At 29.5% G+C, this 19167-nt stretch overlaps 2 protein-coding genes across 2 annotated transcripts; both read right to left on the reverse strand.

The window, feature by feature from the left end:
• Positions 1-1078: 1078 nt before the first annotated feature.
• On the reverse strand, positions 1079-5437 carry LOC107166841 (S-formylglutathione hydrolase-like). The gene is made up of 5 exons (XM_015515657.2): positions 4550-5437; positions 3304-3488; positions 3027-3210; positions 1983-2202; positions 1079-1406 (listed from the first exon to the last, which is right to left on the reverse strand). The coding sequence occupies exons 1-5, from the start codon at positions 4801-4803 to the stop codon at positions 1227-1229; spliced, it is 1023 nt and encodes a 340-aa protein (XP_015371143.2). The 5' UTR covers positions 4804-5437; the 3' UTR covers positions 1079-1226.
• A 188-nt stretch (positions 5438-5625) lies between these two features.
• LOC107166727 (S-formylglutathione hydrolase-like) lies at positions 5626-17543 on the reverse strand. The gene is made up of 5 exons (XM_015515512.2): positions 16954-17543; positions 7367-7551; positions 7103-7286; positions 6095-6314; positions 5626-5977 (listed from the first exon to the last, which is right to left on the reverse strand). Exons 1-5 carry the CDS (start codon positions 17025-17027, stop codon positions 5798-5800), a joined length of 843 nt encoding a protein of 280 aa, XP_015370998.1. The 5' UTR covers positions 17028-17543; the 3' UTR covers positions 5626-5797.
• Between the last annotated feature and the right edge of the window lie 1624 nt (positions 17544-19167).

Consider the following 19167-nt stretch of genomic DNA (forward strand, 5'->3'; position numbering starts at 1 on the left):
AACGAATGCTTTGAATTTTAACTTTGGTGATATCTGATGGAAATTGCTTGTATGAAGAAGTCAATGTAGAAAATTCTCAGTACATTTTGAAAAATTAAGTAAAGCAAAAAAAAATTAAGAAAATACAAAAACATTTTTTAGACATATTAAATTCAAGCTTGGACAAAATTAGATATTTACATGAAGAATAATACCTTGAATAAATATTAGGCTGCTTCAACAATATATTTTTGAATAACGATATCATTTTGTTGGGTACAATTTTGAATTGCGATACAGAAAAATAAATTTAGAAATCAATACATCAATATTCCGATTTATCAATATCTCTATGAATATAATTGAATAAATAATGACTAGTAATAAACGAATTATTTTTAAAACATATTATAGAATTATCATTTTTAACACAATTGTTCAGTGATAGTACAGTGCTTTGGCATATAATTAAAAATTAAAAATTGTCATCAATCATCAATATTTTTTGATTAATCAATATCATAGACAATAGACATAATATAATATTAATATTATTTAATATTATATCACTTTAACTATGATTATATGATTATGATCAATAAATTAAGCGAAATATTATGATTATTGATATCAAAATAAAAAACTTCACAATATCGATATTGTTGAAGAAACCTAAGATAATTTAAAATATTTTGTAATAAATTATTCAAAATTACTGTTCATACAGTAAACAAAATCCTAAACAAATATAGGCTAAGACGTATCTGGCTGTAGTCCATAAATGCCTAACTCTACAGTGAGCCTTCTCACCTAAAAAATCTTAAAAGACATTAGTTTTGAACAATTTAAGTAATAATAGCACTGTAATACCTTTTAAAAAAAGTAATACATAGTTCAGTATTCTTAAGTCTCTGTTACTATGATTAAGAGTGAGAAAAAACCACTGGCATGAGACAACTGTAAAAAACATTTAAAGGTATGCTTGACCCTTGTGGTCATAGTTTTGAAAAAATATCAGCTTAAATAGTTTTTTTAGATTTCTACTCAGTCGTATTTTTAAATATGATAATCTATTGTTGCATTCAAATTTAATAACGGCTCTATTTCCCAAGTATCATTTATTATAATCTATTTTCCATGCATTTTCATAATATAATCATAAAAATAAAAATTAAGTTTGAAAGATTTTATGGTAACATACAACTTATAAACCAAATACCACTTAAAAATACATCAAATTTGATAAATTATGAGTCACATAAAAATTTAGCATGATGATGATAATGCTGATCTATAAAAGTTGAAATAAAATAAAAGCCATGATCATATCCTTCTTCTATATTTATTGAAGCTGCAATCCCTGCTTTTTTACAAGCGCTTATAAAACTTTCCAATCTTAAATCATTTTTGTATACATCATCATATCCCTACAAAAAAAATATATATATATATAATATACATGTATACATTCAATATTAAAATTAAACATCATTATAGTATGCCAATGAAATTGTTTGAAAAATACATTAAGAGGATGTCAGTGCACTATTTATTTTCTCTCTCTAACCCACGCTCAATATAAACAAAACACATTTACGCGGAATCATTTTTTCTATGTTTTTAAGTAATCTTAAAGTAAAATTACCCATTACAAAAAAGATGGAGAATAATATTTTTGAGGGAATGACATATCGATTTATTTAATATTGTCTCAGAACAATTTAAACATCATTTCAATTTACAACATTTTTTTTGTTTATTTTGAAAGTCGAATACAAAATCAAAAAACAATAAAATATAATATTGATATGTCATTCCCTCAAAAATATTACTCTCCATCTTTCTGTAATAGGTGATTTTACTCTAAGAAACCTAGAAAATAGAAAAAATAATCCTGCATAAATTCGTTTTGTCTATGTTGAGTGTAGGCCAGAGAATGAAGACAAATAGTACCCTGACATCCTCTTATAACATTTTTAATACAACATATTATTTAACTTTACTTGATGTATGAGAATATTTAACTCTGGTCCTTTATAATCAGCTGCCAAGCAGGTAGAATCCCATTTTTCCATTGTTTTGTTATCATCTCCAAAATAACACTTTAATATCAATCGTTCATCAGGTGATTGAGATGGATTACAAACTGGAGCTAAAGCCGAGACTGAACGAAACTTGCCAGGATTTTTAAGTGCACTTATTAATGCACCATGGCCTCCCATACTAAAATATTATTATTTATTATTATTTAGTGCAGCACAATACGTCAAAATTATTAAATAATATAAATCTATGAATTTGAAATATGAATACTGACGACTAATAAATATAGACAGTGGCGGCGTGAACTTATTATTTCAATGACGCAGTAAACAATTTTCAACACCCACCTACCTACATTTTATATTAACACCAAAATATCAAAAAAATATAAGATACTAAAAATAGATGCAGTAATATTTGTTTTAAATATATAGGTATATAATATGTGTATATATAAATAATAATAATAATATAATACATATATTAAAGATATTTAATTACAGTTTTACATTTATTTGAATAATAATGATTAATGACTTTTGAAAGAGTTCACTTGATCGGGCATATATATCAATCACTTCATTCATGTCGACATTGATATCCTTTTCACAGCTTAATAGCATTAAACTTTCAAGTCTTGTTTGTCCCATAGTTGATCGCAACCTTGTTTTCATTAATTTGACCTAAAGTAAATTTCATTTACTATAATATTTTGTTATAAACTTATACACAATTTATTCCCCATTCTTTCTGTGATGCAGCTGTGTCAAATTAACCCAGTTCACACCGCCACTGAATATGGGTATAGTTGTCCATTACAAATGTTGAAATTAGTAATGTTTAAACTAACTAATTTCAATAGTCTTGATTCAAACAAGTTAAGACTTAACAGTAAAGCTATATGAATAATAAATTCAATATGTTATCTTATTTCCTTTTTTATTAAAGTACACAATAACACAATACATAAACATGAATTATTTATTTAATATTTATAAATATACCTGTGACCCATGATTGACTGTTTGTCTCTACTGACATTAAAATTCTGATGAATAATACTAGGTAGCTCTTCGTTCACATATGAATACATTTGGAAATTCTTACTCCACGGTTTTTTCACGGCATTTACATAATACGATTGGCCATTATCTTCAATTTCATTGTTTTTAACACCTAAAGTAACCCCTGAAAACACAAGTTAATGATTGTGACCAATGTTAAATATAACAAAATAAATTAGATATTCTTAGCAATATGACATCAATATACAATTCTTACTAGGACAGATATCTGGTGACACAACAACTATTCCATAATGTGCTGCCCATCGTTGAAACCCTGACTTCTGTATAAATGTTTGTTCAGAACATAACATACCACTCAAATGATATAATACAGGAGCAGGTCTTTTCAAATTTTCTGGTATATATACAGAAAATCTCATACGGAAATTTAACACGTCACTAAAAATAATAAAAGCACATTATCTTCAATAAAATAAGTAAGAAAACTAAAAAAACAACTTAGAAATACTAACATTATTTATATTTTAAAGTAACATTGATAATAAATCAGAAAGAGGCTAAAAATGAATCCCCGTTAAACAAAGGACGACACTTGACAACCCTTTCACACTAAGAAAAATCAAAGTGATGATGTTGACACGCATTACGCATATGTTTTGGGGCAACATCATTCATTCTAAACATAGATACTAAAGTATACACTAATAAAAAACACTTAATTTTAATGTATATTGAACAAATAATCATTAGAAACCATCAAAATGACCTAATAATGCTAAAAATGCTCTTAAAATTAAAAAAAAAAAGCTGAAATATGCAAAAAAATGCAAAATAAAATGTTTAACTTTGAAACACTTGTTATGTGAAATGAATTATATACTTGGAAAACATTGGCTAGGATCAACCAAAAAAAGATGCACTTTGCATTGAAATCTAGGCTCTACTTGAAATAAACCAGAATTTGAACATGAATACGGAATACCCTGTTATTTGTGTGCGTTTTTACTACCCGCAGAGTAGTCATCACCGGGTAACACCATATACACGTGCATATGAATCACACCTAATTTAATTCTATCGGTCTACAGCGACCTATAACCTATTCATAAATCATCACTATTAACTATTAGCAGAATTCAATTATGGGCAAGGATTTGTCTAACTAACACATTGTTAATGAAAATCATAAGAATGATCATCATGGGTTGTGTTGAGTAGAAAAATCACCAAATTTGGAATGAAAAAACTCACAGTTATTTGTCGTTTTCTTCATTATTGATTCACTTTTAACATAATTACAAGGCTCACTGTTTGTATTTTTCTTCACCTATTAACAAATTTGAAAAGAAAGGTATATTATAATATTATGTTATGAATAAAATAACAAATACCTTGTCACCTAGATATAATTATGTAGTGGTGAAATTTTAAAATCTAGGGTGGTTTTTATGAAAGGAAAAAACATTTTAATTTATATACATAACGGTCACACCACCAACCTTTCGTGTTCGTAGACCTTTTGTTGTCCGCCGAAACAACGGTTGTCCGACACCACCTTCAATTGCTTCTTCGTGTTATTGGACCACTGATGTGATCCACACAATCGTTGGAAATTCAGGTACTGGTTTGGTCGATTGAGCCGCTGCTGGAACTTGAGTGTGTGAACTGTTCTACCCGATGACGGACAGACCGCGGACAGCCGATATTCATTCCGGAACATGAACATTTTAAAACATTTTAATAGACCTCGCATATTGTTCTAGCGTTCTAATCGATAAAAGCGTCGCGATTTTATTTTTTTTCGTTGGTATTGATGTTCGCACAGATATTTTATAAAAACCTATTTAATATTTAAGTACCTATATTATTATGCATACAACATTGCATAATATTATCTATTAAATATTGTGTTGTTTTTGAATTTTAATTAATATGTCAGTGGTTGTTGATAGTTATAATCTAAATGTTGAATCCACGAACGTCATATTATCATATCTTAATTCATTGTAATCATATCATGATAAGAGATAAATATTCCCGAATATTGTTCTACCCACCACCCACGGATTAAAATATCCTTAGTCCGTGGTTCTACCTATATTGTTCTGTGGTTCTATTTAGGTACCTATGTCCTGAATCCTCAATTAATTTCTCTATGAGGAAAACAAATAACACCGGGAGCGCTGTCGTACAGATGGTTAGAGGGTTAATTATTTTAATGATTTCTGTTTGTTTTCTTTATCGATGGATCAACCCATTTTAAACTGTAAGTAATTAAACAAAATGACAAACACAATAACTTAATGTTATTTCTTGTGAATGATTTATAGTAAAATTCTAAATTATTGATTTTACAATTATGTAATTTCATCATAATTTTCTTCTATTTAAATTTTTTTGATTAAAAAAGGAAATTTACTAGAATTTACAGAATGCCTAGTATTCTGAAGATTCTTTAAATTATGAGTACTATGAAATGACTAAATGAGGAAAAATTACTGACAAGAAACAATCATAAAAACTTTTGAGAATTCTTAATGACATAGTTTGGAAGTATTCAAATTTAACAACACTATAATACTCAATAGTTATTTATTATAGGTACACCATTTGTCCATTTATTTTCTAATTATGTAAATTAAAATTAAGTTTTGGTAAGCTTATTTAGGTAACATAATATACATCTTGACACACCACTCATTATACGAGTATAATACTATTTAAAAATACAACTAATTCAACAAATATTAAGAGTCAAACAAAAATTTTGAATGATGATGAAAATGCTGTTCTATAAAACTTGAAATGAAATAAAATCCGTGATCATATCCATCTTCTAGATTTATAGAAATTGGAATCCCTGCCTTTTCACAAGCACTTTCAAAGTTTTCCAATTTTAATTGTTCTTTATATTTATCATTATTCCCCTACAAAATAAAAATAAAACATGTATCCAATATGTATCATAGTTATTCATTTTGATTTTAAATTGCTTCAAAAAATTATTTAAAACATTTTTAATGTAATATTTTATTTGACATTACTTGATGTATAAGGATATTTAACTCTGGTCCTTTATAATTAGCTACTAAGCAAGTAGCATCCCATTCCTCCATGGTTTTTGTATCATCTCCAAAATAACACTTTAATATAAATTGTATATCTGGTGTTTTAGAAGGATTGCAAACTGGAGCAAAAGCTGAGACTGAACAAAATTTGCCAGGATTTTTGAGTGCACTAATTAATGCACCATGACCTCCCATGCTGAAATATTATTATTTATTATAGTGCAATATGTGAAAATTATTTAATAAAAAGTGAATCTAAGAATTAAAAATATAATGAGTACTAATACAGTAATACCACAGGACACAGATATACTAATAACTGATAAATAATAAGTATGCACCACATAAAATGTATATATTTAGAGTGAATTTACCTCTTATAAAATTTAAAGATAAGAATATTATTTAGATGAATTCATGGGCTTTTTACCATATTTTAATTTTGAAATGAGTAATAAGTATTGTAAGCTGTAGAAAAAATTTTACATTTTAAAATATTTAAAACTCGCTTCAAAATTAAAATATAGTAAAAAGCTTATGAGGTCGTATTCTTATCATATTCTTTCCTTTAAATTCTGTAAGAAATCGATTCACTCTAATTTTTAAACTAATGGAGCTAAATGTGATCTGCTGAGCATAAAATTTGTTATGTTACACACATGTAAGATGGAGACAACACATGCGGGTATCATATCATATTAATGTTGAAACTTTAATTATCTTAATCTTCTTGGTTTAAACTACATGATTAATAACAATATACAGCTTAATTTCCCTTTTTACTATAATACACAATACAAAGATATCTGGGCCCTACACAAGGGAAGTTTATAGGGGGTTCAAACTTCCCACCTTACATACATTTAAAACTAAAAACATATAATTTTAAAGTATTTTTCTATGATGAACCCTTCCTCATCCACCATATTATATTTCTGCCTATGATAATTATAAACATAATAAATGATTTTTAAATATAGGTACCTGTGACCCATGATTGACTGTCTGTCTTTGTTGACATTAAAGTTCTCCTGAATAATACTAGGTAACTCTTCATTGATGTATGAATACATTTGGTAATTTCGGTTCCATGGTTTTTTTACAGCATTTACATAAAATGACAAACCTTTAGCTTCAATTTCGTTTTTTTCAACGCCAAAAGTAATCCCTGAACATATACAGGTCAATATTTTTAATAAATGTTTTATTATTACAATAGTCAATAGTCAATAAATTAGATATCCTTACTAGGGCAGACATCTGGTGACACTACGATTATTCCATAATGTGCTGCCCATCGTTGAAACCCTGATTTCTGTATAAAAGTTTGTTCAGAACATGACATACCACCCAAAAGGTATAAGACTGGAGCAGGTCCTTCCAAATTGCCTGGTACGTACACAGCAAACTTCATCCGGAAATTTAACACGGTACTAAAAACAATAAGAGCACATTTCGGTTGATTAAATAGGTAATATAATCTAATAACACATTTTATAAATATTGTTGAGAAATAAGTACGATATAGGTTAGTACTAAGTATTATAATTAGTCATGTACTTAATAATAGTGAAATTTGTTCACTATAATTAGTATCTAATATAAAAAATGTAGATATTTATATAAACAATATACAAACGACTTATTTAAACTACAATAGATTGATACTAATAGAAGTGTATTGGAACTTAAGTTTACTTATTGTTACTTATATCGATTCAGGCATATAATTCATAACTTTATAATTATACTTATTTTCTTCATATTCCTTTAAATTTTTTACATCTTACAAAGAAATGGCAATATCCCCAGTGTGCGTTTACAATTTTAATATTTACATTTTCCGAACATTTCAAGTATTTACGATTATTCAATTTTGAATTATAAAATAATAAGAAAATCGGTTTTGTCGAAAACTTTTTTTTGTAAAATTCTCCACTTTTCACTAATTTTTATTTTTCCAAATATTAAGAAAATAATAGTTATTATTAAAACATTAATCTTTGTTGTTGATCCTATGGCTTAAAAATAAACTGCATATTAACGAAAATAGCACATGCAAAAGTAGGAATGTTCTGGAAACCAACAGAAAAGAAACCCTCTGGCATGAGGGCAAACAAGAAAATAGTATATTGATGTGATGGAGAAAGATTTCGAAAGAATAGAAGAGAACAAGTGAATGAAGATATACAATTCAGGATCGAGAAAAGTCACGCAAAGTTGCAAAAACTCTTGTAAAGTAGTACATATAAGTTATAACGTATATTAATTATTTAGCCAATAGAAGAAGATCAAGAAAACTACCAGGTCATTTTTGCTTTTGAATCGCTCCACTTAGAATCTAAAATATACTTGTTGTGACTACTCTTGTCTCTTATTGACATAAAAACGGTTAAAAAAGATCAAGTAAGGTGTCAATTAAAAAAATACAATGTGGAAAAATATTAAAAATATTAAACGAATTACGGGAATACAAATTTCTAATATTGCATAAGTTATAGAAAAATAAAGTTTTACAAAAAACTCAAATTTTTTTATATTCTATCGCTACTTACCAATACACGATACGTCATGAACTAATACAAAATAATATACTTATAAAAAACATATATGTATATATTTTTATAACATAACAGAATGCACAGATATATTTAGACCATTTAGTAGAATTAAATAATTTCAACTATATAGGTATTATTTATAATTCTATTATTTTATTGGCTATTTATATAATAAACTAATAACTATAATGATAACAATATAAATTTACTTGTGCTATAGCTCAATTATTAATGAATATTTCTCGAATAAATCTAACCAGAATAATAAATAATCTATCTAAATCAGTTATTATACCATAGAACAGTACCTACCGTATACGGTGTAGGTAGGTGGTAGTAACCAGTAGGTAAACGCACAACGTGAACACTACACGGTATATTCAGTAAACCTATATAATTTTAAACAATAATATAATGTATATTGCTATTCGCGATATATTTATTTGTATCATAATAACAACTTCAGCATCGTTTTCTTAACAGATTTAGACATATCTCCTAAAAAAAAATAGTTTGATATGTTTGAATATTTGTATAAGTAGATATACTGTACCTAATCGGTCGGTTTATATTATTTTTGTAAGTACCTATATATCGAGTGTTAATCATTTTAGGGAACGCTGAATTTCTAGGCAGGATTGTATTGGAATTTGGAATACACCGATTTTTTTTTACAAATTAATGGTATATAAATACAAATTTATAAATAAATTTCAAAAATTTTATAATTTCGGTTCAGTCCTATGCGCATGAGCAGTAAAATATGTTTTTTTTAAATAGCAATAACTATTTTTAACATATTAATATAATAGTATGAGCCTATTTTTTTAAAGTAATTTTTTAATAAATAATACGTTTTTACGATTCATTAAAATGCATAAAACCATTTATAAGTATTTATTATTGATTACATTTTAAGTATTTTATTTTTAAGTGTTATAAAAAAGATTAACTATGAATATAAATAACTTTAAACACAGATTATGTTAATCTTTTTTACAGCACATATAAAAAAACATTCAATAGTAAATAATTATAAACGGTTTTAAGTATTTTAATAAATCTTAACAATAATGTATTATTTATTAAAATTGGCTCTTATTCAGTCAATTTTGAAATTAGATCTAGAACCATAGCTGATTCATAAATTCATAAATTCATAAAAATTATACTTTAAAAAATAGGCATCCGAATATAGTGTACAAAATAGATGTTGCTTTGCTATTAACATATTTTACTAGACATGCATGCATGCACATGCCGAAATGATAATTTTTTTTAAAATATATCAATGAATATGTATTTATATACCACTATTTAAAAAAAAAAAACCATATTTTATTCCATTATAATGGCCGAGAAATGCAGTGTTCCCTAAATCGATAAATACACGGTATAGTATGAAAACCTCAAACATTCTAGTCAATCTTTTGACATTTATACAGAGTTATTTTTACCAATAAACTCAACCCAACCATTGTCATATGTATAATTTAAGTAGGACATACCTATACAAATGCGAGCATACATTAAGATAAATAATTACATACTATTTAATGAAGTTTAAAATAATCTACTAGGTTGAAAACTCAAGATTCCAAACTTTAGGATTATTCTTGTAATAATTTACGTATACGGTATACCTAATAAATACGAAATCCCGAACTTCAAATTTTATGATCTTGGAAATATAGTACGAATACTAAACTTTTTAAAATAAATAGGTTGCCGAAAAAAAATTTCCAAAATTGCATGCAAATTAAACTGCATTTTATTTCGTATTTCAATAATTTTGGTAATTGCAATAGTGATTGATTAGTGTATATATAACGAAGTAATATTAATAATTAATAATATATTATCTTGGTGATGTATAGCTACCATAGATGATTCAGTTTTATAAGTTTTGTTTCTATAAGTTATTTTCTATATTATTTTAGAGTAATTATATATAAATAATAATATTTATAGTTGAATAAGTGTTAAAATTTAAAATACGGTCCGTGTTAGTTTAAAAATAAATTGTGATTGGGGATAAAACGGATCTTAATATTGTGTAAAAACCGTATGCTTTTTCTCTGAACTACCTATATAGGTACATATAAATTTCATTATACTATGTCCGGATTCCACAACGTCCTATTAATAATATACAAGGTACATACATTCAATAATAGATGTATACATTAAAGATGGTTACTTAAATAATTGTGAGAAAAAGTTTAATAAGTATATAATATATTACATGCACTATGTACATACTTATAACTTATTATATATAGGTAACGTTAATTAATTTTATAGAGAATTTATACAATTTTACATTCAAAAAAATAAAAATAAATACAATTAAATATTTTTTATAATGTTTCCTAATCTATAATAATTACAGACATTACCATCAAAAAACTTTGTATCATAATATTATGTTATCTATTATATCAATTAAGGTGAAAATGTGAAATCATATGCTTATATAAGTATGCAACTAAATATTGAGTCATCCGGATGAATGAAGACAAACGAAGTCATTGTTTTATTTTGAGAAATCACTAAAACATAACTTAGTAGTTAAAGAGTGACAAATTAAATTTCTTTTGTATTAATTATAGCCTATAAGTAGGAATCTTCTACATAATATATTATTGACCCGTCGCGGACAGAAAATATTCAATTTATGCATTTTTAGTTATTTATTTATTTTAAAAAAAAGGTAGATAAGTGGGTACCGCAATGCTGTACTATACATACATAGCTGTTGAGTATTTCATTGTAAATAGTATTTCATTTTCAACGGAATAATAGATGAGGTATATTGGGTTTGAATTCATTGATAAATAATTATTGCGTACGAAAAACGATTCTGAGCGGAGACTAAGTGCCATCCTAGCATACGTATGTATTAATAATATAATTTTATAATTAAAAACCAATGAATATCAAATATCGTATAAAAATTAATGATACTATTCGATGATTTTTTTTTTATATAGATGTAGAAAAATTTGTTCAGAATCTTCTGATAAATTTTCAAGTATTAAGTACCTATAAAAATAAATTGTGTATTAATTTCTAACTGAAAAATAATTTGCAAATTTTTGGGATTTGGTTGGACTTCTTTAAAATTTGAACCTTAAATGCATGTAAAAAATAATTGTACAATGTATGTTTAATATTTTTTAACTTCTATCAAAGTATTAAAGTAAATAACGTCAACTTATAAAGACCATTGTATCAAGTATTCATGATTTTAACTAGATAAAAAGTTTTATCAACAAGTTTTAATCTATAAAAAATATACTGTAAAAAACCCGTTCGTAAATTGTATTAAATCCATATAAAATCAAAGTTAGATACCAGCATAGTTACGATGCATCTCCATGTATGGGGCAAAGTAGAGTAAACTGTACATTTTTAGATCCTTTTAAATTATTAATAAATAGGTATAAATAATTTTTTATTTTCATGATAAATGCTTAGTCAATAACTATAACCTATAGATTGAGTAAATAAAATTTGAAAGGAAAAAATGTATTTTTAAGCAAATTACAGGATTACAGACATTAGCGTCCCCGCTTTGCCCCATATTCCCCTATTTATTATATATGCGTATTGCGTAATGAAGCTGAAATGCGTGCCCCACATTTTGCCCCTCGGTTACAGATTTTTAGGACACTATAACACGTAACCCTCAAGAGGACGTGATACCCGTGTTCCGTATGTGTTGTCTCCGTCCTACAAGTGCGTATATGGCAAAAACTGTTTAGCGCAGGAATGCAGGATAGAATCACTCATTCTGTACTCTTAGGGCCAGTTGTACCGTCTACGGTTAAACTTCGATTACGCTTAATCAGCTGATAACAGATATTTAACCGTGCAAATTCGGCCGATTAAACTCCGGTTAACTTTAATCAGAGACGGCACAACTGGCCCTTAGTTGAAATACCAAAAGTTAACACGATATGGAAGATAATATTTTCTGTGTCATAGCGGTTTTATTTGTTTGATATCATTAATAAGAAAAAAATTATAATACTTTCAAAAATCTGATATTTTTAAGTTTTCCAAGCTTCATTAACTTTTGATATATTAATCTAATCGAAAAAAATAAAAACGCTGCGACAGTTAAAGTTCTCCTTTTTTTCATGGTGAAAATTTGGTTTATTTGTAACTTATAAAGTTATAACTGTAGACTCCTCGGTTCTTTCCCGCGCGAAGCAGTTTTTGCTATGTTACCATAGATTATGATGTTACGCACTTCAGCACTTTTTTTTTTTTTTTTTTTTTTTACATGTAAATCGACGCATGGGGTGGTACCAACCTCCCGGTTATTTCACCCCATGTGCCATTGTTTATTTATCAAATAATTACATCGGCAAAAACATTGGCCACGTACAAGGACAGTCCCCTTGCTTGTGGTCTTACAGTAATTTTACAGCTGGGGAGAGGCTCTATCCTCTCTAATTCCGCCTTCGGCGCACAATATAAGACTTAGTTAGTAGCTTAATTTCCTTACTGGCCTTGCCTTCTTCTTTCTTCTGTTTCCTTTTTCTTCATAATTTCCTGGATCAGGGTAGTCACCGTATTCCAATTTTCTCTTGAAATGAGCATCGTAGGGATCAGGTTTCTAGGATTCAGTTCGATTCCCATCGTGATCTCTGCGTACCTCTTTCTGGTGTGCCATGCGTCACAGTAGAATACTGTGTGTGCTGCGTCATCTACAGGGTCCCCGCAGAACCAGCACTCTGAGCTATCCAGCTTTCTGAACCTCTTTAGGTCCGCGGCAAAACATCCATGGCCGCTCAGGACTTGGGTCAGGTGGAAGTTGGTCTCTCCGTGTCGGCGACTTATCCAGGGGCTGACTTCCGGGATGAGGACATGCGTCCATCTGCCTTTCTCGCTGGTGTCCCATCTCTTCTGCCAGGTTTCCAGGAGATTTTCGGCTGGTAGCGCGAGGTCCGGGTTTCTTCTCCGGTCATACATCATTTTCCTCTCTCTGGCGAGAAGATCCAGGGGGGCAATCCCAGTGATGACCCCGATTGCGTCTCTTGAGGTTGTGCAGTATGCTGACGCTACCCTCAGGCAGATGCGCCTCTGCACCTTGTGTAGAGCTTCCCACCCTGCCGCACTCATGTCGTCCGCCCATACCGGCGAGCCATATAATAATATTGAGTGGGCCACATTACTCAGCAGTTTTCGTTTGGTTGGCCTTGCTGCACTTATGTTCGGCATTATGCGTGAGAGCCTTTGAACTACTCTGCCAGCTTTTGCTGCAAGCGTCTTGGCGTGCTCCGTAAACCTCCATCCGCTATCGATAAGCACGCCCAGGTATTTGATGCACTTAGTGGAGGTTACCACGTGCTCATTTATCCTGATGCTGATGTCGTTGTTTGATCTGGTTTTCGTGATTACCATTGCCTCGCATTTTTGCTCGGCTAACGCTAGACCTGTTTTCGCCAGCCAGTCATTCACTATCTGCGCTGACGTGGAGAGGAGTTGTTCAAGTTCTATGGAGTCCCTTGCTCTGGCGACTATGGCGACGTCGTCGGCGAAGGCCAGGTATTCGACTCCGGGTGGCAGGCGCGTTTGCAGGAGACAGTCGTATAATATGTTCCACAGTGTCGGTCCAATCACTGACCCTTGTGGCACTCCACACGTGACATCAATGCTCAAGCCCGGTGTTTCTTGGTCGATGCTCAAGGTGCGATCGTCAAGGTAGCTGTCTATGATGTGCCTTAGGTATACCGGTACACTTCAGCACTTGTAAGACGGAGACAACCATGCAGGTATCGGAGTCGGTAAATTACGTCCCCCAAAAAAGGTCATAGTTATATACTACGTAAATTGCGGCCCATGTACTTTTAAAATATTATACGTAAATTGCGTCCTGGGTATATTTGAAATGTATGTAAATTGCAGCCTGGAATATTCCAATTTCTGGTCGGTTGTACAATTTAAAGGTACCTAAGTATTAATCTTTGAATGATCGATTTAGATAATAATAATATGTTCACTAATATAATATATTACTAGCAGTCAGTATGCATTTGATCGAAGACCTTATATTTAATAACACATTTTTATGGACACATGATTACTATTGCTAATAATATATTTTTTAATTAAAAACAGCAAAACCAATATTCTTAATCATACCAATATTGATACAATTATATTGACAGCCCAGGGGACAGCCCTAAGTCTGAAAAATGAGAAGGAAAATATTGATTTTAATATTATTGATAACAAATATTTGGGTAGGTAATAAAAATTATACCCAGGCCGCAATTTACGTATATATAAAATATAGCCAGGCCGCAATTTACGTATGTGCAAAATATGCCCGGGCCGCAATTTACATAAAAAATTAAAAATGAGCCGCAATTTACAGCAAGTATCACGTCCTCTTAAACACAGATAATAAAGATAACAGTCTTGTGGTAAGGCTTTTTTTCTACATTCCAGTGGCCAATCCAATATCCATTCTATCTAGTCCGTGGTAACTACCAACCACAGTAATTAGATTAATAAATATCAATTTGTGATTTGTTTAGAGACGATACCTATCATTATAATTTATTAAAAGTTGCAATATAAATTTTACTACGGTTTATATATTTTACGTTATTAGATACCTACGTACAACACACAAATCATAATATAACTAATATAAGTATATTATACATGATGTCAGATATATTCATATATATATATTTAAATTTATTTGTTACAACGTAATAATCGGACCCAATGGGGCAAAGGCATGTTATGTTCATGTGGGACCCCATAAAAACATATTATCTAATAATGTTTATTATTACGTTAAGTATTTAAATCGGTTTTATTAACATAATACGTTTAAGTTCTTATAATAATTATATTTCAGAGTCTATAATATTCAAATATGGTAAAGTAAATATATTATATTAAATAAAATTATTACTTATAACTAATTAACATAATTATGCTGGGTTGTAAAAACAATTTCTAAATTATCAATTTTAAAATTATTTAGCAACCCGTCATTAGGGACCATTAGACAATTAGACTATTACTTTAATAGTTTACTATGATAGAATTTTTATTAAATTCATATACAGGGTGTCCCACGGAGATCTGACATTCTGACAAATGAAAAAACTTTTGTTCTAATCAATATTTTTAAAAAATTTCTTTTAAATATAATTCATAGACACTTGCGCTACATTTTTAGAATACATTTTTATTTTTTAATACTGAAAATAAAAAACTTAAAAATTGATAAAATTTTTTTTCGAAATATTCAATATAGCCAATTTGTAAATCTGATTTTTAGAAAAATTTATATGGTAAAAACACTTATTTAAGTCAAATGGCTGATTTTTTACAATTTTTTTAAATATCAATATTTTCGTTAAATAAATTACGATCTAGTTTATGTTAGAAACCTTGTAATTTCAAATAATAATAAAGTTTTTTAAAAACATTTTTAAATAAGTGCATGTTAAAATCTAATTATTTTTTTTATTGTATTTATTTTAATAATATGTAATGTATAGACTATAAATTATTATAATTTACCTAAAGAAAATATTGATATTTAAAAAAATCAGACTTTTGACTTAAATAAGTGTTTTTACCATATACATTTTTCTAAAAATCAAATTTACAAATTGGCTATAAAATTGGTAAAAATTGGTATTAAAAAATAAAAAATGTAGTGCAAGTGTCTATGGATTATATTTAAAAGAATTTTTTTAAAAAACATTGATTAGAACAAAAGTTATTTCATTTGTCAGAATGTCAGATCTCCGTGGGACACCCTGTATATATTTATTCATAGAGAGAGAAAGCTAGGTGATGGAGGGAGAATGATAAGAGTGTGAGAGTGAGTTTAGTGAAAGTGATAACCTAACAATAACTAACGTTCTATAATCTTGATGAAGATAACATTCGTAAATTATCGTAATATCACTTTGATAAGAAAATAACACATTATAATGGTAATAGGTAGATTCTTAAGTTGGATAATTATTTTTTGGAAAAGTAATCTGTGATAGACTGCGAAAAGTAATAATGCAACGAAGATTTTTCCGTCGTCCTTTCCAATCGATACTGATAAATGTCAGAGAAAATGATAACCGATAGGTGTCCAAAAGAAAATATTCCGTTGACCGACTACATACCTAGCTAAGTACCTGTTACAATTTAAAATAAAGCAACTACTGCAGCACAGGTGCAAGACTCAAGTATACTTAAAATAATAATAATACGATGCAGATCGTTGCCACCGACCTGTCGTGTTCGTAGACCTTTTGCTGTCCGCCGAAACAGCGGTTGTCAGACACCACGTCCAACTGCTGCTTCATGTTGTTAGATCACCGACAAAAATCCTGATTACCAATGCGACCGTGTACGCCGCGGGAACTCGACTGCGCGTGAACCAAACTGCTGGCGCCTACTGGGCCCAATGGCGGGTGGACCGCAGACAACCTATGTCGGTATCGGGCAGCACCGGCGCACCGAGTCGACGAGGTCGTGCGAAAAATTATGACGTCGTCGGATCGTTGTTGGGTGCCGTATCGTTCCGGAGCACGCACTGTGCCGATCGATACGTGAAAACCGGTTAGCGCAATAATGACGTAAGTTCGACCAATAACCGTCAACAAATTAAAATTGGCACGCCACTAAAATCACTAATCATTTTTACACTTTCGCCGTCTATACACCGTACACGGACAGCGCAAATTAATTTATCTTATCTTCAGTGCAGCGTGAACAATTCGTGAAATGACATGTGCATCATTATCAGCCATAACCGTTTATCACAATAATATCACGATTTACGAACGTCGAGTGTCGACTGTCGACGCGCCACAATGCCCGAACTCCCGAAGCCCCAAAATGAATCGACGTGCGGCGGTGCCACGACGACGTTTTCCGGCGACAAACGGCGGGACCCGAGTTTGCGGCCTAATTCCTTAGCCCAGTGGTCCGTGTGGACTTCATAATATTGTTATAATAATATGTCTTGCCTATGGCGATATATTTTGTTCACCGTGTCACGGTCTCGCGGAATGCCAAGTCGTTGGTATGTACGCCACCGCCGCCACCGCATGTGACCTATAATATAATGGTAATAATACTAATAATAATAAGATGGCCTAGTTGACCCAGTAGTGTGTGGTTAGTGGAATACAAAACCAATATGGCGTTTATGATATTATTAAATGATATAAATATAGTAATAAATAATAATAATTGTGTCGACGATCGATTTATAATTATGTAAAATAGTTCACACGTCATATTATAGGTATAATTAGTGTATTACAAAGAAACGTTTACAGCCGATATACCTGTACATAATATTATACTTCCATATAAATTTAAATATAATAGGAAAAACATTTAAAATAGATATTAAATAGATTATTTTTATCAAATTAATTAGGTACCTATGCAAAAATCGAAATAATTGAATAATAAGTGAAATTGATGTGAACTCTTCCTGAACAAGTCCTAAACTATAGCCATCACTTTATGTCTGTACATAGATATTTTAATTAATTTTCTCGGACGGTGAAGTTAGAAGGATCGGAGCAACAGCCTATCAGATATTATGGTATAGGTATTTATTTTTACGGCATATCGATATAAATTTTGAATTCTTGTAAAACCAAAAGTTTCCATTTTATTATTTTTATATAGTCTATTATTATTATTATTATATGATTTTCTATTTCTATTATGTATCAAGCATCTTTCGAACATTGTCATATTGCCATATACATATAAATAAGTCTTTCTGGTAAAAATAATCTATATTCCTTTTCCTAGTATATGTCATTGGTGTTGACCACTAATTGAGTGGATTATATTCGGAAAATTCATACTAATCAACAATATAAATATCAATAATTGGCCTTTTACTAATTAGTAATTACCTATCATCATGACAACATTTCATATTTTCATCCCATGATTTGTCTTATCAATTGAGATACATTTTTCTTCAGGAAATTGAATTTTGTTTGCCCTTCAAAATAAAATATATAGTACTAGCATTAAGCCACACCCCCGGGACGCACCCTACGTGAAAAATTCTAAACACGTGTCACGTAGCTGCTTATTTTTTCCCCAACACTACTGACGTCATTCTCAGGCTGCTCCTAAAGTATTGGTAATAATTAGTAGTTAAGTTTTTAATATGTAACTAAAATAAAAGTATATAAGTATACAAGTGATAAATAATTAATTTTTTAATTTGTATAGTTACAAAAATTTATTTCAAAAAAAGTGTACCTATATATTACACAATATTATAATGATGCAAATAGTGTATAATACTTATTAATATAAACTACAATTTCCGATATCTACATCAAGAAATCATCTTTCCATAAATCTTTTAGATCAATTTAAATAATACTATAATATGAAATAATATAAATCTGTAAATCGAATAGCAACGAAGAAACGTACTAAGCGATGATTATTAAACTTTTG

Source organism: Diuraphis noxia, unplaced genomic scaffold (genome assembly GCF_037042655.1).
Source record: "Diuraphis noxia isolate RWA-SAM2 unplaced genomic scaffold, SU_Dnox_SAM2 contig0002, whole genome shotgun sequence".
Classification (NCBI taxonomy): domain Eukaryota; kingdom Metazoa; phylum Arthropoda; class Insecta; order Hemiptera; family Aphididae; genus Diuraphis; species Diuraphis noxia.

What these genes read in the sequence shown, in the direction of transcription:
- LOC107166841 (XM_015515657.2), bottom strand. Translation starts at nt 4,803, where the DNA reads ATGCGAGGTCTATTAAAATGTTTTAAAATGTTCATGTTCCGGAATGAA. An exon ending in AAGGTCTACGAACACGAAAG is followed by an intron (nt 3,489 to 4,549) that starts GTTGGTGGTGTG and finishes TATTATTTTTAG; the next exon opens with TGACGTGTTAAATTTCCGTA. An exon ending in TAAATATTCTCATACATCAA is followed by an intron (nt 1,407 to 1,982) that starts GTAAAGTTAAAT and finishes TTTTTTTTGTAG; the next exon opens with GGATATGATGATGTATACAA.
- LOC107166727 (XM_015515512.2), bottom strand. Translation starts at nt 17,027, where the DNA reads ATGAAGCAGCAGTTGGACGTGGTGTCTGACAACCGCTGTTTCGGCGGA. An exon ending in GTCACCAGATGTCTGCCCTA is followed by an intron (nt 7,287 to 7,366) that starts GTAAGGATATCT and finishes GTATATGTTCAG; the next exon opens with GGATTACTTTTGGCGTTGAA. An exon ending in CAGTCAATCATGGGTCACAG is followed by an intron (nt 6,315 to 7,102) that starts GTACCTATATTT and finishes ATAATATTTCAG; the next exon opens with CATGGGAGGTCATGGTGCAT.